The 22,898-nt window shown below is 44.3% G+C and overlaps 1 protein-coding gene across 1 annotated transcript in view; it reads left to right on the forward strand.

The window, feature by feature from the left end:
* Positions 1–8,496, forward strand: part of T265_03304 (hypothetical protein) — a gene marked incomplete at both ends in the record, with an annotated part of 34,933 nt that extends 26,437 nt beyond the window's left edge. Inside the window, 2 exons of the mRNA XM_009167750.1 lie at positions 2,734–2,821; positions 7,860–8,496. Coding sequence (XP_009166014.1) covers positions 2,734–2,821; positions 7,860–8,351 — 580 coding nt within the window. The remainder of the gene's footprint in view (positions 1–2,733; positions 2,822–7,859) is intronic.
* Between the last annotated feature and the right edge of the window lie 14,402 nt (positions 8,497–22,898).

The raw sequence follows: 22,898 nt of genomic DNA on the forward strand, positions 1-22,898 counted from the left end.
GAGCTTTTGGCCGCGGCCATACCATGTAGGGAACACCGGTTCTCGTGTAATCACCGAAGTAAGGCAACATTAGGCCCGGTTAGAACTTGCATGGGTGACCAACTGGGTACACCGGGTGTTGCGGCCGTTTCTCCTTATCTGGGTACACCGGGTGTTGCGGCCGTTCCTCCTTCTGAAGGGCTAGGTGGCTCGGTCAGCGCGGATTTGCTGACCGGAAGGTCTGCGGTTTGAACCCGACCTCTGCCTCTCGATTTCCCCTGTCTAGGCCTGGGTAACCTGGTCGTATCTCAGCCCTTGTGCTTCCTTCTAGTGGCATGGCAGCTAGGCATCGAAAGGATGATACAGCTGAACGACTTTGTCGATCATTTAGGGTCACTATTTATTTTTCCTGATTCACACTTTAGATACATCTGGATATTCCACTCCGACCTATTTAGGAACTTGCACCTTCAATCCATAGACTAGCTTACTTTCAGTTTAAGTAGACTTTGGGAAATTATGAGTTGCTTTTATTCTCGATGGGAAGCATTACTTATTAAGTTACTGATAGTCTATACTTCATTGGAGCTCACCAAGTGGGCACAGTCCCTAGGTTTCCGTCAAATCCGCGCCTTACTTGAACATTGAATTGTACGCACTGGGCGGAACGTACTCATTTGCAACCTAAGTTTGTGATAACGGGAGGCTTAGCTGAGTCCTCGCCAGTCTCTCGTTTGCTATATTCTTCAGCTGATTATGCTGCACAAAGGCTGCTTCGTATTTTAGTTGTAACGACATTCTATGTATCACAGTATATTTTCTTGATGGAACACGCTACTCATAACGTTGCTGAAAATTCTTCGACAGCCGACGACTGGTTTGCTGTCAATGACTCATGCACATTTAACTGTGGCAAATGAATTTTTATTTCTAATGTGCAATGGAGAATAAACTATGTTATATAAAGCATATATCTATTTTAGGCCAGTAGCCTGAGCCAGACAGGGCGGCAAGTAGCGTGAGTTTCACTCACGAGTTATCCCGTTCTTCATTAGGTATTATCACTGTCAATCAGATATCCGCCGATCGGCTATCCTTAGTTTAATCGGGTTAGCCGCATCATCCAGTCAGCGAATCACTGTGCCTATCCCTGCCCAATGCGGTTGGTGGTTCACAGTATAGAACGGTTCAGGTGGATTGGGCCAAAACTGTCTCATTAATGGTTTGTTGGGACACTGTTGAAGAAACAAGATATATACAAACTGAGTGAAATTGTTTGAGGCGAATCGGATTCTTATACCCCGGCTTCATCACGTAGAAAAGAAACTTGAGGTACCTAGCAGAACTTGGAGGACGAGAACATTCGGGCTTTAGAGTGATAGGATAGATAGGACGCGTGTGAAAATGCAAAAACCCGAGCGAAACTTGTGTTCTGTTAATCCCGAAACCACTAACCTTACAACGCGTTCATCTGAACATTTAACGATCTGTATGTATATGATATCAATAGCCTCGTAATGTACTGATGGTGTAGATAGTAGTATTTTTGCTTTAAAATGCCACTATGTATTCAAATCTAACTCAGTGCAGTGATCTCTGGTTAAACTGCGTTGCAGACCTGAGTTGGACAATCATTTCTCCGTTCTTGTTTCATTTTTTCTCAGGTTGTTCGCTACACAAACAACGTTTTTGTTGCACAACCGTTTAACACCTGTCTGTCTTTAAAGCACAAGCTATCTTGTATCACTTTCCCCAAAGCGTTTCGCTTTTTCTCCAACCTCCGCTCATCACTAACACTGTTATGCAAACAATCGACTTTCCGCCCGATTGATATCTTGTTTGCTTAAGGTTTACCGTGTGTCTCACAGTAAATATTTATTTGTCCCAGGATGAAGCCCTTGCCATCGCAGATGTTACACCCATTCAGCGCCACTGTTTGTTTAGCATGACCTTGTCTTCGATGGCGTTTTTTCCAGTGGAGTTGGAAGATACAGCGTTTTGGCGAACGTTTTCTGCATTGTCCAATTTATAGAAAGTAGACAGGAGCTCTTCCTTACCTAAGAAACTGTTTGATTAGCGATTTTAAACGGTATGCCTATTCTTTGGCCGATACCGAACATTGGGACAGTGTCAAGATGAAAGTTTAACAGGTTGTTGAACTTTTGCGCAAGTAGTGATTCAAGATAGAAGTAAGATTGAAATGTCTGGCAGAGCCGTTGGATATCGTGTCTCAGCGTCCTGCACATTATGTTGTAATTCACTGATGTTATGCAGATATCTCAGTGGAAATCTCCATGTGAAATTAGTGTGTTTGTTCAGTCTGTGACATATTAAATTCGAAACGTAGCGGATATTCTCTCGGTATACCGTTTGGTTTATGTTGGGACATTTCTAAAGTTCTCTTAGGGCATGTTAGGATTTACAGTGAGATGTATGTTGAACTGTACTGGGTCATTTTAACCAGAAAACAGTATAACTCGTTTAGAATATAGTAGTACATTTACATCACTCCGGCGTTAGTTGTGTACTATCGGCTGTGTGGATGCATTTTGGTTTCAGACTTCGTTTGTTATTGCATAGCTGAGTACGAACCGGGGTTAATGTTGACATCAAATCGATTTCCTGGGCTTCTTCGAATTTTCTAAGCTTCATCGAGTTTGTCACAGCCCACTGGTGTTTTTTTACCACCAGATCCCAAGTTAGATTGGAATTCGCCATATTTCGACTTGTGTACTGTGTCAATCCCACTTCCAGGTCACTGATCGAAAAGAAGTTGAACGTTTTATCCAAAGCTGGTTTGAATCAAGAAACTTTCCGAACAGCGGATACAACGCGACTCGGGGTAAGTGTGCACCAAACTTGTCGCTTTTGCCACATAAGTCTTCCATCTCGTTCCAACTGCTGTTTTGGAACATTTGTAACGTCTCCAGTAGGCCTGTGGTGATCCCATGCTAACGCGATTGCTACGTTATACTGGCTGTCTTGGAAAATATGGAAATTTTTGCATTCTGTCACACTTGGGGCTTCTCTGATGGCCGGATTGCATTGATATTTGTCATACTCACTGATGTGGAGTTTTAAAAGATAGCATCTAACGCCTGATACCATAGTGAATCCACAACCTAGAAGAAAGCTGCTGTGCCTAATCGCTCTGTGCACCTACAAACATATGATAGTTTTTGTGCCCCGGAGGTAAAAGAAAGCAATGCTCTAGTGGCATCTATTGTATCGCCGAGTCCTGCCGCGAGTCTGTGGAGCCTTGTGGAGATCATCTGACCAGTAGAGGTGGTGACTTAACACAATGCCTCTCCTCAAAAATCTTTCCATCACTGCTAACATGGGCAAGTTTAGGTGGAACACTACTCATTAAGTTGCCGAAATTTCTTCGTTAGTCCACGACCGGGTTTGCCCTTCTGGGGTTCATCAGATAGACGCGGTCCTCGAGTTTCCGTATCTGGTTTTTCGTATTCATCAACTGACATTCAGTTGAGTTCACCAAATTATTTCGCACTTTTGTTCCAGTTGACTGGTTGAACTATCTCATAATGATGGCTTTTAGGAGGACCTCACCGCACAATAACTTCAAACTCAGGTAGCCATTTTGAGCCACCGGGTGGTACCAAATTAATAAAAAAATTCACTTCAGGACGAACACTCATTTGTTCCGCAACTGGACGTGATCAGTTGCGTTTTAACGGATCATCGTAGTAAATTGTGCCTATGGACACCGGTCAGTTGAAGTCCAAATTTGTGCTACCGCTGAACCGTCAGCTTGGAAAAAAACGCTAACCAGGTTACTGCAGTGAAAGATTGTGACGTCAGCTGCAGAGAAGTACCGGTAATCAGTCTATAAATAGCGGAACGACTAAGCCGCGAAACCGCTGACCCAGAAGCTTGTTAGTCGAGCCCTATCTCGGCTTTCCGATTTCAATTGTCTAGGTTTGTCAGTATCTTAGCCTTATCACCTTTGTGAAGTTGTACATCCATTATGTATCAAAATGGTGCCACGGTTTGACTATTACGTTGCTAACAATCAATTCTCTTGAATACAGTCGTACCAATCACAATGGCTGAAAATATCCCCTCGCATCTGGAACCAGGCCGACTGCTAATTTTCATATTGATGGTCAAGTTTGTTGTGGTCACCTGGTGACAATCAATAATTTGTGCTGTAGGTCCTCACTCACCCCGGCATCGCAAAGAAAGTATAAACAACGCTTTTCATCTTTATACATGGCGTCCCTGCAATATGCAAGAGACGCGGTTGCCGAGTGTTGCCCTGATGACCAGTATTCGATTATAGGATCGAGGGATTTTTCACCGTTAAACTGCCTAACAGGTACCCATTCCAGTGCGATTTTATGGAAGACTCAGCTGAATCCAAGCAGAATTTCTCGTTTATGATCTATCTATTGGTTAGTTCTATTGATCACACTTGCTCAACAGGGTATGCCTAAGAAATTCGTGAACCTAATATGATCCCACGCCCCTACTTCTGAGCGTGTGAGAGTTTATGGTGAGCTCTTCAGTAGCTTTCATACAGAAAGTGGTACCCGACGAGGATATCCGCTTTCATTGTTCCTGTTCAACTTCGTTGTCGATGAAATAATGAGCCGAACACTGGAAGGTCTTCAAAACCCCCGTATTCAAATTGCTGCTGATGAGATTCTTGTTGACTGCGCTGACGAAGTTGACCCCATTTCTGAAGACGAGGGCCAATCGGAAGCTCTGTTGAATGAACTGACTACCATCATGCCATGTTTCGGATTGCGCCTAGTACCTTCAAAATGTAAAGTCGTGCTTCAAAACGCGCAGTCCATGAATATAACGGTTACAAATCAAGAAGAACCACTGGAAGTTGTGGAAAATTTTACATACCTCGGTAGTTTTATTAGGTCTGATGAAGTCAGTCCACGAATCTCCAAGACCTAAATTATGTCTGCTACTTTGCATCACTTGCGTCCTCAAAGTGTTATATCATTGGGCTTCAGTGGTCGGGTGTACCAGTCTGCCGTTGTTGTATGAGTGTGAAACATGGCCTCTGAGGACAGGAGATGTGAGGCGTTTTTAGGCCTCAAAAGCGTAGCGGTTGTCGGATGGTGCCAACGAATTCGCTACGAGGTATTTACAAAGCGGATATTTAGTTGTGCAACAGGTACTTCGTTCGCGAAAAACATTCAGCACCATCAATTGCGGTGGATCGGCCATGTGCTACGGATGCGGAAACAGCGTCCATCGAGACGTCTCCGTGCGTCCTCCAGAATGATAGAAACCGCAATATGGGCGATGCATGACTTGACAGAAGGGTGTGAAGGAGATAATGAAGAGTTTGGGTGTTGTTGGTGTTATATGCCTTCCAGGATGGGGTCCACGTAACCCATCTTGCGCTTGGTTGGAGACGTTGCAGGAAATGGCGACTGATCGATGTCAGTGGTGTTAGTTTCTTCTCAGATTGTTCGACTGAGTGTTTGGAGGTGTAAGCACCTCAGAATGCTTGCGAACGCCATGTCCCTCGCTCCATTCCCCGTCTTTTCCCCCTCCGTTTGGACAGCTTCCGAGACATGAGTGGTGTGAACCTGTTCGGACAGCTTGCGTGCCGTGCACCTGACCTATGTTTTAGGCCGCACTGTACCATATGTTCGCCTAATAGGAATACAGTTGTAAGCCTTTTTGTTTGTGTTGTGTAACTTCATACAGGGTTCGTGGAACAGCATTCCTGTGGCAGGTTTTGCTTCGGTGCGAAATAGGGAGTTCAGATCGGTCTTGACACAACATCACTTTCTAGGTTGATAAAAATAATGACAGTTCATCAATGGGTGTCGTGCTGAATCACAAATTAGTAATTACACTTTAATACCATTTATCAAGTAGGTCTTTCAAGTTAAATGCAGATAGACTATTCTGATGATGTGGGCATGGAAAAACAAGTTAGGCTGGGTTCCAAGATTTACCGACTATGTGTTTCATTGGCATGCCTGTCGATTAGGTCAAACTTAGTCTTGGTTTTCGTCCAGATACAGGGATGCGATAAGGAACCATTGATTTATCAAACAAACCACATGAGAACTGGTTTGTAGGTAATGTTTTTTGATGCGGCGATAGGTTTGCGCACGACTGACTTGAAGGTGATTGATGATCGTAAAGAGTGGTTTTTATGATCACTGGAAAAACCATAGAGTACCTGTTACAATCACGCGAACAAGTTAGGCACCAAGGCCCTTGGTAGCATCCCATGTTCATTGTCCATTTTGTGAGCGTTATGTCAAACGGATCAAATGGACGGTGATTTGTTATTGAATTCATTATATCTAATATGCATAATGATATACTAAACGGCATGTAAAATTGCAATTTTTGACCCAAGGTCAATTGTCGTGTCATATGACTGTAAGAATTTGACCAATCTCCGTGAATGTGGACTTTCCTCAGAAATAACCACATCGACCAGGTCCCAGTGGCGGTTCTTATTGAGGATGAGGGGACAGTGTACCTGCCTATTTTTCTTGTCATTGTGCTGTCATACGATGGCAATGCCCTTTTATTCAACCCGCACCTCCCACGGATGAACCTGTGAAGAACTTATGCTCCAATGATCCGAACTAGATGGCGAGTTTCTGTATTTCAACACAACAGGACACCTGCCCCCCCCCCCAATAGCGACGATTTACTGTTTGTTTGCGTAAGCTCCGGAGTACTTTCTTTTGCTTAGCAAGTTCTCAGTGGCGGCTGATTTGGATATCTACAAACGCTTGCAACCGTTTGGTATTTCCTACAGTTTCGGATCAATGACTGAGTCAAATCACAATGAAATGGATTCGTCCTGCAGAGTAGGACTGATGTGCACTCAGCGTCTGACATTCAGTTGCTTTACTTCGCTGCGACTAATTTTTCTCGGGGGTTAGTTCCGCTTCATTTATATCGCTGATCGCAACGGCTGTGGTAGTAAGTTCTACACATGTGGAAATCCAGTGCTGACCCTAATGTCTAACACCGTAAGCGATGCTAGTCGACCACTCACAGTGCACCACCACCCCATGGAAAGTCGACAGTTACTCATTTCACTGTCTTGATGTTATAGTACGTGGCAAAAGTTTTGGAACTGGAGTTTGGCAGGTCTACGTCACTTCGTCCGACACGTGGTTTTAGCCTACAGTCATGCCAAGCGGATGGGCTATGTAGAAAATGCTTTTGGAAGCACCATATTTTTGTTTATTTCATTGCGGAATCTGTTAGTGAGGATACCGAAGTTCGGCACGTTGATGCCCATCATAGCGTAGAACTTATTCGGATTTGAAATCGAACTCAGTTACATCGAGTGTGCCCAAGAGGCGCGAACTGCTATCAAAGCCCTCCTGGACGGATCAAAACGACCATATGAGCAAACAACTCATGGCTCGTATCAATTTCCACTGAAGCACTCCGTTCTGCTTAAGTTGAACTTCGAATGTCGCCCATTCCTGATTGATAAGGTACTTCGATTCATCATATACAACAGACAGTCGTTCTCAGGTAGACCCTGAACATTTTCGATCAAGTTCCACTCCGAACTGTGCATGGGCCAATCTGTGTAGTGAAGCTGAAAGATCATTTCAGCCAGCTTTCTGGAATTGAAGGAATTAGATAGTATGTGCTTACCTTTCAAAAAGGTCCAACTGAGCTTCTCACTTGAGTCCATTCCATCCAGGTGAGTGATTCACAACCCAATTCTTTCTTTATTGAACGCGGCTCTTGGGCTTTTAGATACGTGTGTCCGGAAACTTCATACTGTGACTGTTTCTCCCTCGTTGTTTTGGTCATTTTATTATACAAATATGTATGCTCTTTAGCATCACCTACACTGATTGCACGGTTCTGACATTATGGCTTTTGTACTGCTCTAGACCACAGTTCAGCAATCGATCCTGGACTTTTTCGAATCAGAACTCATGACGGACGATGATGAAGAGGTTGACAGGTTACTCATGAATATCCATGATCCGAATGTGGCGGATTCTTCTCCGGTATTCGAAGAGGAACAAAACACAAAGCGTACCTCCCCGCCAGCAAAACGAACCAAACTGACCAATTTGTTTGCGCAAGCAGTAACCCAGCCCGCTGCTGCTCCAGATGTTCTGAACTGTTCCGGTCGGGTGCTCGTGTCTGATACGCCTGAAACCAGTCCGGATAAGTCATCTGGTCAGACAGCCGACAAGGACTTTGTTGCCACTCCCGTGGCCTTGGGACCATCCAGTACTTCAACTGACTTGGAGAAAACAGTTACACTGGAGGAAGATGACACAGTTCTTCTCGAAGCCGCCATTGCGGCTGAAGTCGCTTGGCTTACTGAGGGCTTACTGACAGAGACAGACGAGAATCAGTTTGGTGGTAACTGAAAAACGGTGGTCTACCTACCTGTGGGCATCCATATCGCTTTGAAGTGTATTCTGATCACTTTTATTGATTTTTACCATAATACATCCTGTAAATAGCTTTGCATTGGATTTGTGTATGGTCTATGGGATATGCTTTGAGTCAGACACATCGCCATTGTTGCTGACGATGAACAGAACGTAGAACACCAAAGCAAGCGGGGGTCATTTCCCATCGTAGAGGGAAAACTGAGACCTCGTACGTCCTTCACTCCAGTTTACTCTGTGCCACACGCTTCTTTGAGTAGAGCCATCGTTTCTTGCACTCCCAGAAAGGAGATCAGGTCGTTTACCTTCTTTTACGTAGTAAAGCTGTTAGCTGTGCTCGATTCATTGGGTCGATTCAAAACACTGTCTAAATCGCACTTTGTAAATAAAACAAAATATGTCATCAAGAATGAATTGTGGTACCTCTCATTGGCCAAGTTTGAGCATGTAGACAAACGTTAGTGAGTAGCGATCGCGTCAGTGCCCCGTACTTTTGATGTTAGTTTATATGTCTTTATACATATATGTGCACCTATGTTAGTGGCTAACGTGTGACGAGACCTTTCGCCTGCCTGTTCGTAACGCAACCCTTGAAGCATCGATACATGTGCACAGGTAAACAGTAATCTCCAGCATGTGTACATTTGTGAGTAGGGAGACTGCATTGCGCGAGGACAGTTCTGTGATTGACATCACTTTGTCTTATGAGACCCATGCATTGAAACATATCAGGTCAATCGTGGCGAGCTTTTGCCGTTGGATAGGCTGGAGAATTTCAACCAGCCACCAAGCTGTAACGTGGTTATGGAGTCTGGCCACAACAACTGTCGGCGCATTGGAGGGTGGTGCAATAGAACCACTGGGTTTGAAGACATCGAGCATGCGGATATTTGGAAATCGAACAACCATGTTTAACCACGCGGTCGATTCGATTTCGGTCGTTTGGTTTTTGACTTTATGAAAATCGTCTCATGAAGACTTGCGGTCATCTTCGAGTAGGTGATACATGGCCACGGTTTCTGCACCTGACCAACCAAGTTCGGATTCTTTCACAGTCTCAATATGTTAACGCATAATAGGTTCTTGTGATTCGTTTGACACCTTCGGCTCCTGTAACATGACTGGGCCAGTGTAGCTTCGAAATGTTCGGGATCCTTGACAAACTTTGAGACTGGGGGCAAGGTCTGACCAACAAGGATCTCACATCGTAATTGTTGCTAAATCTGGTTACAATCAAGGTTTTTCCGATTTCCTCCTCTCCTACATCGATTCAAGGTGATTATTTGTACTGTGTGGACATACATAGTTTATAAAATCTCAGAAAGTCCAGAGCATATTACGGAAAAACCGGAGACAAGCCGTCCGGGCTGGTGCAGAGGAATGGTGGTAGTACAAGTGGAATCAGAAATGGTTTCAAAGTTTCGATTTTCCTTCTGGAGTGACAATCAGAGGTTGTTCTTATCCACACCACTCGTTTGAACTGTCGTCCTTCCTTTCGACGTGATTATTCTGGTGAGTCCACACCAAAGAATGAATCACTGGACTAGGGTTTCTCTTTTAGTAGAGCTCGTCAGCAGTGCATGATATCCTTGGACGTGCCGGGGTTTGAACTCTGCACATCTGACATGTCAGGCGAGGGTGCCACCGCTACTCCACCAGCGTACGTTGGACGCGTCTGAACAGGCGAACGTGTTCATGCTTGAGCGGTGTGATTGGTGTTCCCGAACCATACGACGACCACTCAGTAATTGTCTTGATTGTGACGATCGATTGACCCGCCAGTCAGGTAGCGTCACAACTTCCAGCCCTCTGAAGGGGACTGAAGCAGACTGATTGGGATTCCTCTTCCCCGGAAGGTTGCATTTGAGAACTGTTACGGCACAGTTCCGGGCGCATTTTGTAACGCTTAGTCTTAGGATAACAAGTTTACGATAAAATACATGTTTAAAATATGACTGTTGATTTACTGTGGAGTTACTCTGTGGGGCAGTTGGCTAGCGGATCGAGTGATGTGGGGTTGGACTTGTTCCAAAGCCCAATCTGTGTAGATGGTGTGAGGTGTAGATGTGTGTATAGTTTACTTCATGTCCACCTGAATAGTCAGTTTTCCATGTTAGAAACAGCGTTTTTTCGAGCTGGATGTCCGTCGCAAAGTCTACCGTTGAATCATTCAGCTGTAACACCCTTCCGGTGCCTAGCTACCATGCTACCAGAAGGAAGCACGAGGACTGGGATACTACCAGGTTGCCCAAGCCTAGACACGGGAAGTGAGAGGCAGAGGTCGGGTTCCAACCACGGATCTTCCGTTCAGTAAATTTGCTCCCTAGCCACTTGAGCCATCTCATCCCTACCGTTGAAACTTACTTCCTCGAAGAACGGGTCTTCCTGCCTAGCCGCAGCTAACTCATGCTGAACTATCTTTTTCGCTACGTTATGTTAGAGTATGTAAGCTTCAGCTCGTTCCTCTAGTTGCCGTTGTCATGCACACTTAACAGCTGGTTCTTGTTTATGTTCTCAGTAATGATGAAGCAAACAGCCTGGAAGCTGATCTTTTAGGATGCTCGCGGAAAGGACATTATGCTACTGAGGAAGAGAGGTGATTCGCTTTTGCATTCACTGCAGGTCACCGCTCATAGCTAAAGCGTGGGACGTTCGGTCGTCCCGGAAATCGACCGAGCTGTACTCAGCCAGTGTCTTTTTGACACGGATAAAACGGAGTCGGAATGGATGTGGATACCACATTTCATTCCTTTTACGAATTTGATATCCCCGAGTGGGTGCAACCCTGCTAGAACGGTATTCGCAACGTGAAGGAGCGAATAGACTAGTTTGGGATGCTATATTTTAGGTTTCCGCCCTGCACGTGCGTCAGGTCGTTGGCTCCACGGGTTATTCCTGCCATATTCCCTGTCTACACGATCGGGAGATTCAAGTGAATTCGGCAGTGTCGGAGAGCTGGCCATTTTATTGGACGGGAGGGGTGATTACCCAAACACAAGTGAATGCCCTTCGCAATCGCGGGTTAAATTAATTGGGGTTTTGTAATGCGCAGGTTAATCAGATGGAGAGAATTCTTTACGTAGCTGATGCACGCAGTAACACGTAGACGTTTGGGTAATCAAGTGGAAATGCGGACATTGGCTGATGCGGCGCGGCTGTCTCCCTAAGAAGTCCTTCAAAAGAGTACTTTGTTTGCTCCTTTAAACTGCCTGTTTATCCTCCCTTACCACCCAGTACATCCGATTCATTTCCTATTGTGGTGTATTCGATGGGGAAAAACTGCGCTTATACTTGTAGAAGTGAATGGCCTCACAAGCAAGTTAAACGATTTCCAAAAATCAAGTGATGGTCATCTGGTCACACAACGGATGGGTCCGTGAAATCAGTTGTTGCGCCAAGGCAATATACGGCCACAATTGGTTTTTCGAAGTACGAAGCGAACGAGTTTTTCTGAAATTTTTGTCACGGTGGGAAATTGATTTTTGGTGGCATAGACAATATCGAAGTGCAGTCATGCATATCTGTTTGGTACACCCCACTCCGCATATCTCTGGTGGAGACGAAAGAAAACTTGGTGTGCACAGTCCGATTTCCACCCGAGTTAATGACAAAGATAGGCATTGAGTTAAGTCAACCTGAACCGACATGGCAGAAGTATTCGCATTCTTCCTTCATCCACAGATCGAGAGGAGGGACGTGTCTGAGAGTATCACGTGCACTTGAGGTTCTTGCTCGCTCCAGTTACTTGAACAGTCCTCATCGAACTGGGGTGTTTGCCCACTCTAATTCGGCTAAGTTTCTTTGGGATGCTATATTTTAGGTTTCCGCCCCGCACGCGCGTCAGGGCGTACGTTCTAGGTCATTGACTCTTCGGGTTATTCTTTCCGAATTCCCTGTCTACACGATTGGGAGATTCAAGCGAATTCGGCAGTGTCGCAGAGCTGGCCATTTTATTGGACTGGAGAGGGGGGGGGGTGATTACCCAAACACAAATGAATGCCCTTCACAATTGCGGGTTAAATTAATTGGGGTTTTGTAATGCGCCGGTTAATCAGATAGAGAGAATTATTTACACGGGAGATGCACGTGGTAACACAAAGACGTTTGGGTAATCCAGTGGAAAGGTGGAGATAAGCACATGCAGCGCAGCTGTCTCCCTAAAAAGTCCTTCAAACGAGTACTTTGTTTGCTCATTTGAACTGCCTGTTGATCTTCCCTTACCACCCATTACATTCGATTCACCTTCTCTTGTGGTGTATTCGATAGGGAAAAACTGCGCTTATACTTGTACAAGTGAATGGCCTCAAAAGCAAGTTGAACAATTTCCAAAAATCAAGTGATGATCATCTGGTCACACAACGGATGGGTCCGTGAAATCAGTTGTTGCGCCAAGGCAATCTACGGTCACAATTGGTTTTTCNAATATACGGCCACAATTGGTTTTTCGAAGTACGAAGCGAAGATTTTTTGTTGGTTGATGGCGACCGTCCCTGGTGTACGACCAGGACGGGTGTAGAGAGACCAGGGATGGGTCTCTACGAGAAAAGGATCGATGACGAGACAATTTGTAAATGTCCCTGGATATTTTTCTTATCATAAGGACCGATTAGGTTATTGCATTTACCAGACAATTCTATGAAATCTGCTTTGAGGATGCTGGGTATCATCCTGAACTTTGAAACATGTCAACAGCAGGCCAGCGATTAGTCTAAGCGGATGGTTCATCGGTGCACCAACCCTACCTTCAGCCAGCTGTGTGGTCGTGTCACCTGGTCCTGTTTTGCACAACCATTTGGAGAATTGCAGTATAATGAGCCCCTTCCAATGCGCATTTCTGTGGATACAATTCCACGAAACCATTTGCTCACGGTTTTCAATGTTTTTCCATGATACCATATTTGCCCCAACTTATCCAAAAGCGTTTACGCTCTAGCTACTCCGTCTTTTTATGCTGTGTCCAACCCCCACTGCTTGAGTTAAAATCCCTATGGTCACTGTACCAACCTAAGTTAGAGGATCAGTTATTTCGGCCTGGGTAGGTTGGGGTGGCGGGAATCGGGCTGACCCTAATTACGGCCACAACACTCAACCTAGTTAGTTGTTACATTCGAACACATCAGTTCGCTTAGACATTCCATACGGCCCATGGGAGGGTTTATGCATGATTGCGTGACAGGTGGTAACACTCCCATAAACTCATTCACGCACGTACACGAACGACGAACGACGCGAGTGAACTCATCCTGCGGAACCGTGATATAGTCCGACAGATACAGACGGGTACAGTGTTTTGGCAGGATGGATGTCGTGCGAAAAACTATATAGTTGTGGGAAAATTAATTTTTTCACGGCCCATTTTGCCATCGTCAGTGCGGCATTAAACTAAACTAAGGACAGTGAGTAGCCCTTCCAATGTTCAACTTGAGTTTTTTTCTTTCTAGCACAAGAATTTGGCAGTAAGGGTCCTGATGTGTCCAACAGTGGAACACAAGGTGCTTTTCTAAGAACTTTTATCCAGTTTCTTAGGAATTGGCTTCATTAATTTAGTAAATTAACTGTGAGCTTTTGAAAATAATCGAGCAGAAGTAAGAACACTGCTTCAGGTCTACAAATAGGACAAGAGATTTGCCTTTGAGAATTGAATAGATGCATCGCACATACAACACCGCCTCTCACATCAGTTTCGGCTTCTTTGTTTTTTGCGACGTACTGCTTGTCTGCCATGTATGTCACGGGAATTTCGCCACAACCAACCAACCTCACAAGATCATCAAACTGTGCAATTCCGGGGTAGGAAATTGGCGTTTTTTAGAAGACGATTGATTGCCAGATCAGCCGTCTACTAGGATCTGTCAATCGGCGGCTCTTTCTAGAGGTGGGCGAAATTCCAAAGGTTGTAGCAAGTGCTACTGTCTCGGTGGTACGGGTTTGCTACTCCTGTTGGGTGTCGAGAATGTCTTAGGGTTGTGTTGCTCAAGGGATCACCAGGTTGCAAAGCACACCTATTCGTTCGTCCGTGCCCATGTTAGCAGAACGTCAAAGCAAGTGCTTGTCTGACGCCCGCATTCTTTCTCAGATATTCTCGATTGTGGTAATTCCATCTAGTTAGGCCAATTATCCTTCAAGTGAAAGCATGCGTTATTCCCTCTTGTAGTGCCTCGTTAGTAAGATTGAGCCCCCATCACGGTATGGCACAAGTGGTTGGTTAAGCTGTCCTAGTCTGCTGTTTCGCACTTGTCCTGATAGTGCGTTCAAAAGCATAGATCTGGAACCTCGAAAAAGTGGGTTGCTGCTGCTCAGAAAGTACTGCGAACGACAGAAATGAACTAGAAGCAAAGTAAGAGATCGTTGACTGGAGCGGAAAAACGCGATATGATAGCACAATAGATAATTACGACACTGCCATTTGAGACCACAGCCCTCAACTTCAACTATCTGTCTAGCAGACCTCGCAAAAACCCTCACACAATCACTCAGCTCAAATGCTGTTTTTATGTCCCCCTCTCAGGTATTTCGAAACGATAGTTTGACTTCCATCGAGAACAGTTGGCAACATGAACAACAGAAATCCCCAGGAATTAGCTAGAAATCTCATGATGTCCCGTCCCAGGCCTCATCTAAAAGGGCCAATCATATGACTCCAACTAGGCGAAAGACAATCAGTTGAGGATACCGTCTAAAACAATTTGAGGTCCACTTGAATCCCCTGGCAGCACAAAGGATGTAGTTTCGACCACTTTCGAAACATCCGGATGAAGTTGATGAGGGGTCACGAGAGTTTTACTTCAACCAGTCGGTCAAAGTTTGGTCAAGAATGGTCACTCCGCAGATAATGTTGGATAGTTTCGATTTGAAATACGCACTGCGCCATCATTGTTTTTGGCTACTTCGGTGCCTGCTTCGTTTGGATTTACGCATGTGGCACGGTAGTACAATGTGGAGTGGTCAAAACTGTCAGGGCAAAAGGAAGAAGGCCTTCGCTGCGGAGTTGTTCATTAGAAAATGCCAACTGACCAGTTGCAGACTATTGGACAGGGAAGCAAAACTCTCATTTGCATCTTATTTACAAAAACTGGACATCCATCTTCTCCTGAACGCGTCTTCTTGAACATTCCTGGAGGTTCATTGACTCCAATCATTCCTCGCTCAAGTCTAAGCAAACTTTACAAGGTGACTCCACACATTCCGCAACAAATCTCCCCTTTTGAAGAGACACAAAGAGAAATTCCACGAACAACACATACTACCCGCATGCCTCACCATCAGTGGTATCACCGTTACAAGGGTAACAAAGAGACTTGATTTCACATCGCACATCAGAGGAGAACGCAAAATACCATTGCAGACATTGCTAGAATCCAAAAAGGTACGGATCGAAGGAGGGTATTCAGAGCTAGCTGAGAAAGGGCCACCAAAGCAGAGTTTCAGTCTACATGCTTCCAACACGTCATTTGCCATACACGTTTCTGAGTCAGTGGAGCAACATATTCAGTACTCACTGGTTAAAGATGTACTGATTTTTCTAGGTTACCGATTCACTGGGTTGCCCGATTACTTACAACTCAATCGGCATGTTGTCCATGGACCAGTCGATCTATTCACACACTGCTCGGTTTTAAACGTTGAGGCGTCGCTTGACGCTTGTTAATCCAATTATGTACTTTTGTGCTACACACGGAAGAGATAAAAATTTCGACGTAGACCTCGTTGGGCTTGATCAATCCTACTGAAGCACATGGCTTGTTCTCTGTAAGTGCACTGGTGAAATACGTGTCTCACGTGGCACTCTGGTGCCATTGTCTGAAGTAGTTAGGAAAAAAGACGTACGCATATGTCGCAGTCAGTCTTCCATCATAAAGAATGAAGCGGTAATTCTGACTGATCAGGTTGACTAAGCAAATGAATCACTTTGATTCAGACTCATCATATGCAAAGAAGTCGCTATTGATCGAATAACACTGCGGTATACGGTGAAAACGTCACCGAAACTACTTCTAGTCGACCCTGGTGTATCAATTTGAGGATTCTAATCAGGAAGAACGGCGCACTGAATTAGTTTTCAAAACTAATCACGTTCTGCCCATGTAGTTTCATCATTTTTTAAAAATGACGTCTGTTAGGGTGTAACCTCGTAAATGTCCCCGTTAAATGGAAGAATAAATTTTCCAATACAATGAAGGAAAACCAAAGACTCAATGATGAATCAAATTGGTGTTGAACGAGGACTCAGATGGACCCCACATCAATGGGTTATATTAGAAATTCATCATCATCAACGTCATCATGATTGAGAGAAACACTAGATAGGACCACCTATACTGCACTGCTACACATTCATGTCAATTCATTTAAACAAAGCGCTATAACAGAAAGGAGGATGTGAGGTTAAACAAAGCGCTATAACAGAAAGGAGGAAGATGTGAGACAATGAGGGCGACTTAGGTAAGTCTATGTACCTACTGTATAGACGTTCCATCATCATTAGAAGTCATCAGCAGTGCGCATCTCGTGAGGCTCTATAGGTTCATGAACCAGCGACCTATCGATCAGGGGCCTTAAAACAACCACTGTGCCGGTAGTGGGTTGTCAGCAGTGTGCCTGACTCGTACGCAGGCAGGCTATAGCGCCGTACATCCCCCATCACAGGTCCACGTGGTCAACTGGCTCTTCGAATCATGGCTTCTCAGATGGAAGTTTCACTCGTCGGGTGGATTTTATTCTTATTCTTATTCTTATTTATTATTTATTATTATTATTTGATCAATAGGAGCGCACTGGAAACTCAGAAGTTCCTGTTGAAAACAGTTGAAGTTGTCGTGTACGATTTCACCTGTGCATTGCAATTTCGATCATAGCTCAGCGGCTAGTCCTGTGATGTACGAACATCACATAGTAAAAACGGGATCGCAAAGGTGAGAAGTTCACGCAAGGTGAAGTTAACCTGCTGACGCTGTGTGGGTTCAAGAGTATGAGGAGTGGGTTGAGTCGATCGGTCCGTTTTGAGCACAGACAAATTATTTGCATTAGAGAATCAAGTTGGGTAACTGCAAAACAGAGTAAAATATCACCAGTGAAAAACCAAATTTTGCAATTAATATAGGCGGATATAATAAGGAGTAGAAACAAGGTCAGTTTGTTACCAGGTTAATGTGAGTTTAGTTATTTGGTTTTTCAAAAATGCATAGTGAGGTCAGCAGCAAGTGATGTGATGGCAAGAGCTTCCGCTATCTGAAGAACGTGCTTACGCTTGGAAATAAGAACACTGGAAGTCAAAGGGGAACCTATGACGTGACCGCTGTCCAACAGGTGTTTGTAAGTGGCACCTATTGGATAGCCAGGATCAGTGACTGCTTAGGGAAGTGTTTACCTATTCGCCTTCTAAGGGTTCAAGTCAACACTGTGGGTAAAATTCTGAACGATACACTAGGATCAACTCTGAGTCTAGTGATGGGGTTCGAGCGGCGATCGATGAAGCAGGGTTTTCCAGTGTCATCCTCCGAGTCATTGGTTGAGTGACTGGCCGTCTGACCTACGTAACAAGGTATATCTGATAAGCTCACAAAAAGCCTGTATCTGTTCTGCCGGTGTACAGTTTACCCGTGTGATTTGGTACACAACATTTGGTACACAGACTGGCGCGCCATAGAGCCTTATCTCTCTTGTTGACGAGAGCAAAACCAGCCAGCAGAGCGTCTGTGTACGTGCGACTGATTATAGCCCATAATTTGTGCCCCGTTGTCGTGGTAAGGTGGTTTCCCCTAAATTGATAAAAAGGAGTAAAATCTCTTTATTTTCCACTGAACAGTCAAACTCCCGCTTTGGCTATTGCCTACCGTGGACTCCGCCAAACGTTGCTGGATGCTGACTGGAAACCAAGATCCCTTTTGATAACTGAAAAACTATGAAATATTCTCCAGTACATGTTGTTGCATGGTACGCTTAGAGTTGCCATCCGGGGCGTGACAGTAAAAATGTGAATCCGCTATTAATTTTTGTCTAAAGAGGACATGGAAGGTTTGGCTGTGGATTGTTCGCGTGGTTCTAAAAGCTTTAATGATGGTTGTCGTCTCCGAAAAGTGAAGTGTTGTCTACATATTGCATGTAGAATATAGTACTGGTTTTAGGATCAGAAAGCTATCTTTCAATCATGTCTGAAAATCTTTCAGTAAATGACCAAGCTGACCAACCGCTGCCACACCAAGGATTCCTTTGTGCAAATTGCCTTCGAATTCAAAGCGAATGTATTCGGATTAGTTGTTCTAATATGCTATATTCATGGGCATTTTGTGTGGTGTAATAAAACCGCAAAATAGTTTACAGTCTGGTACATCTACGGAAACCGTCCAATGTGAACTCACTGGCAATCGGTCCAGGAATGGTACGTACTCAGAGGAGTGTGTTACACAGTAGTATGCCAGAGTTTTCAAAATTTCGACCAGCTATATGGCGAAATTCTAACGGGTCATTTATACCCAGAATTTCTTAGAGGTTTAGCGTCTTACTCCGAACTGTTTTGAGTTGGCTATTTAGTTAGCACCCCAGCCAATTTCTTATTATTATAGAATTTGTTCATAGTCACACCACTCGCGTTTGAACGGTCGTGTTCCTGTTCTGGCGTAATTATTAGGGTGAGTCCACACCAAAGGGAAGCACCGGACTTGAGTTGCGCTCTTATTAGAGCTCATCAGCAGTACATATTCAGTGGCCGTGCCGGGATTTGAACCGGCTCATTGCTCATATTCGCATCGCTCAAATGTGAAAACTTTCGCCTGTTCAGACGTGAAAACTCAAATGCGCCCAACGTGCGTTGGTGGAGTAGTGGTAACACGCTCGCCTCGCGTGTCAGATGTCCGGGGTTCAAATCCCGGCACGGCCACTGAATATGTACTGCTGATGAGCTCTAATAAGAGCGCAACTCAAGTCCGGTGCTTCCCTTTGGTGTGGACTCACCCTAATAATTACGCCAGAACAGGAACACGACCGTTCAAACGAGGTGGTTTGACTATGAACAAAATACCTATCCCGTAAAACCCCAAAACATTATAGAGTTGTGTGCCACCGTCTTTTCGAAGCTTTACTTTACCATATGGTTTTGCCTACGTACTCCGTCTTTTCCATGACCACAAAACCTGAGCTGTTGAGAAGATCGTTTATCCATTTCGGCTGCTTGATTACGCTACAGTGTTCCTTCTCAAAGTACCAAGTAATACGTCACTTTTCCCAGTTTACATATGCTAATCAAGCTACCGGCTATCGTCTCTGATCGACTGGAGAAAACGCTGGACATCAAATAAACATATTCAAAGTAACATAAGAGTTATGCCTAAAATTGCAGACTGCTTCAGTATGTATACTGTTTGAGCTTAACCTTGCCCTACATCTGCAGGTTCCAACCAATAGCTAAGAATCTTCAAATCTCAGTTGTTTTCAGATGGCTTCTCAGCATAGGCTGGCTTTACTTACAGGACGAAATCTCCACAAAATTTCGACGGATTCCAAAGATTCTGGAACTGAACATCAATGAGTTTGACAATATCAATACCAGAACATAGCGGGGTTGATGTAAACGGTTGAAGAACTGTGGGTTTGGACTAAAAACACTGCTTGTAACATTAACAAGTTCTTTGCGATGAAAAATGCTTTATGTGTAGTTCACTGGAGTTGTTTTACCCTTTGAAACAACGAAGAAAATACTTTCCGGAGAAGTGGACAAATGTTTCATCTCACCATGAAATAGGGTGATGAAGCCAACCTTTCAGTCAAACGAAGCTTGAGCTTCGAAAATCAAAGAACGTGAATGTGATCCAGACTGGATATAATTTTGTGAATCTGCACCTTTGCGGTTCAACTGTCTGGTGCTACTTTCCAAAAAGACTACCGTTCTCAGTGCTCCGATCGGACGATTACACCAATCTGATTGACTAAATATCAGTTGAAATCCACTTTTAACAGCATTCTTGAAATTCCTCGCGTCTGTTCGGGACGGTGCATAAAAAACCACAAGTCGTCAAGTCAGGTCAGTCGAGAAAAAACATTTCACCAAATAGAACGCAAGACAAATGCTGAGGACGAAAGCTTTTTAATATAAAATGTTTTTACCGGAATAGGACTGCACGGATCAAGGAACTCATAATTGAATGCCAGTTTGTGCGTAGTTTTTCTGCCCGCATGACAGCTGAATGTTCACATCATTAACTTTCTGTGCAGTGTCTCAGAAATGAAAGCAATTTGAATGCTTCTGCCGGCAACCAACTTCGTGTGTCTACTTCACATCAAACTGCTATCTCGGAGCGAGTGAATTCGACAAGTGTTTTGTCGTGGAATGTGGATGTTCTGGCGGTGGAAGATTGAAAACTGACGAACCTCGAACCGAATTTGTATGCTTGAGTGGTTTTGTCAGGCAATTTCACACCCGAAAGCCCCCTGGTTAGTTGACGATGCATGTCATGCATCATTGACCAAAAACAAAAATTCCTGGTGGTTGTCCTTGTGTGTGTGCAAATGTCCACTTTGCCTACTTGGTCACGCCTTATGGGTTCAGCTAACATCCGAAGGATAGGGACAAAGTCTAGGAACTCTCAAAGTACAAGCTTCCACCGCAATGCCTGTTAGAAAAGCACTCCAATATTGCGGCTAACTTGTTTTAAAATTTTACACTTAACGAACCATTTTCTTGAGTAAAATCAACCAGATCTATTGAACTGTCTCAATCAAAGGTTATCTCATGTTGAAGACTGTCACTTGTGGGAAGATGCTGACTCTAATGATACAGAGGATTATAGAAATCAAGGAACTGCTGTACATATGTTTGCCATTCTGATCCTAATGGAGAGCAGCGTAAAGAGAGCGTACGGTGGAACGTTCCAATGCCGCCCTGGTAGTATTCATCTAGGTATTTAGCTGATCACCTATGTGGGATCGCAACTCAATCCAAAGCGATCTTGGTAGCCATTGAAAGGTAAATTTATTATATTGATGTCCAGAGGGGTGACCACAGAACTGAAGTCAGCTTTTGCACCTCATTTTAGAATCGACTACTCGCAAACTGAATGCTGCACATCAGTTCGGTGTTCGCGAATCGGAGACAAGCAAGTATTCTCTTCTCTTCTTTGGTCTTTTATTTGGAAGCATCTGCCAGATTCATCAGCCAGTCCATAACCACTCAGAGAATGCAGCAGGATCCGGCACAAGGGTTATACAAGCTTTCTGTCCTGTAAGTGAAGCCATTCTGTCCTAAAAAAAACGAGAAACATTGCATAGCTGCCTCATCTTTATCGGGGTTCATGAGCAGCACAAAACTTACAAGACTCCAACGACCTCCGGGCTGAGACTCTGAATGCTTAACAGTTTGGCCACGAGCAGCTAATCAGTAGTTCGATTATCTCTCACCTAAACAGGATACAGCCCCTTCAATCACACTTTTGAATCGCCGCTTAGTTACGACTTCTCAGAGGGAGGTTTCACCCATCGGGTAGATTTTAAACTTTCTCTGATCTATTTGTAGACTGTTAGTAGCTTGAGGGGGTTAGGGGATCTTCAATGGAGATTTTGTCCTGTCTTCACACTACCACGAATGCATAAGTGGCTCAGGGTAAGAATAATTTCACGAATGGGTGAAACCCCCATGTGAGAAGTTATCGCACTAGGGGCTAGTCAATACGTGTGTCATTCAGGAATGCGCGGTGGCATATCCCGTTTATGTGCGAGTTAATAACACTGCTGATCAGCCACTGGTGGACAGACTAATGGTATTCAAACCACTGACTGAGAAATACACTCATTTGCAAATCGATTTGGTTTTCATGGGAGATTCAAGTGAATCTCTCGTTTATGATGTCCTCCAGCTGAATGTGCTGCACACAGGCCGCCTCATGATTCGGTTGGCACGATATTCGAGATATCGCAGTATACTTTCATAAAGGAAACTACTCACAAGGTTGCTGAAAACTCTTCGACAGCCCACGACCGGTTTCGCCCTTCTTGGGGCTCATCAGGTAGGCGCAGTCCCCGAGTTACCGTCAACCTTATGTTCAGCAACCTTGTGAGTAGTTTCTTCTATGAAAACTAACTGAGAAGTTGAGGGTTCGACACCCCCTAAAGTTTTGTGATGATGATTTCATTCGATAATGAAACAGCTGTAGAGTTTTCAGGATAGATTTACCCCACTTACGGCATGACATCATCAAAAATCCCGGATCTTATCCCACTACCGAAAACCCATACAGACTTTTGCATTTTACCGAAGAGGTCTTATTTGATTATATAAAGCTGGTGGTGCATTTAGATTTCCCAAATTGACTTGAATGGACCGCTTTTCCATTCCTCCGAATTAAATTCGGAACCATGTTGGCTGGGACACGCACATACCAAATATCTTTTCACCGGCGTGCACCGTAAGTATGGGTGAATTAACGAGTTCTCGAAATTCTTATTTTCATAATAAAGAATGCCTATTTCCTTGCTACCTTCGGTTTGCTGTTTAAAGTTTACCACTCGAGATTCATCAGACAAGTTAAGTAGTTT

The sequence above is a fragment of the Opisthorchis viverrini genome, assembly GCF_000715545.1.
Source record: "Opisthorchis viverrini unplaced genomic scaffold opera_v5_47, whole genome shotgun sequence".
NCBI lineage: Eukaryota > Metazoa > Platyhelminthes > Trematoda > Opisthorchiida > Opisthorchiidae > Opisthorchis > Opisthorchis viverrini.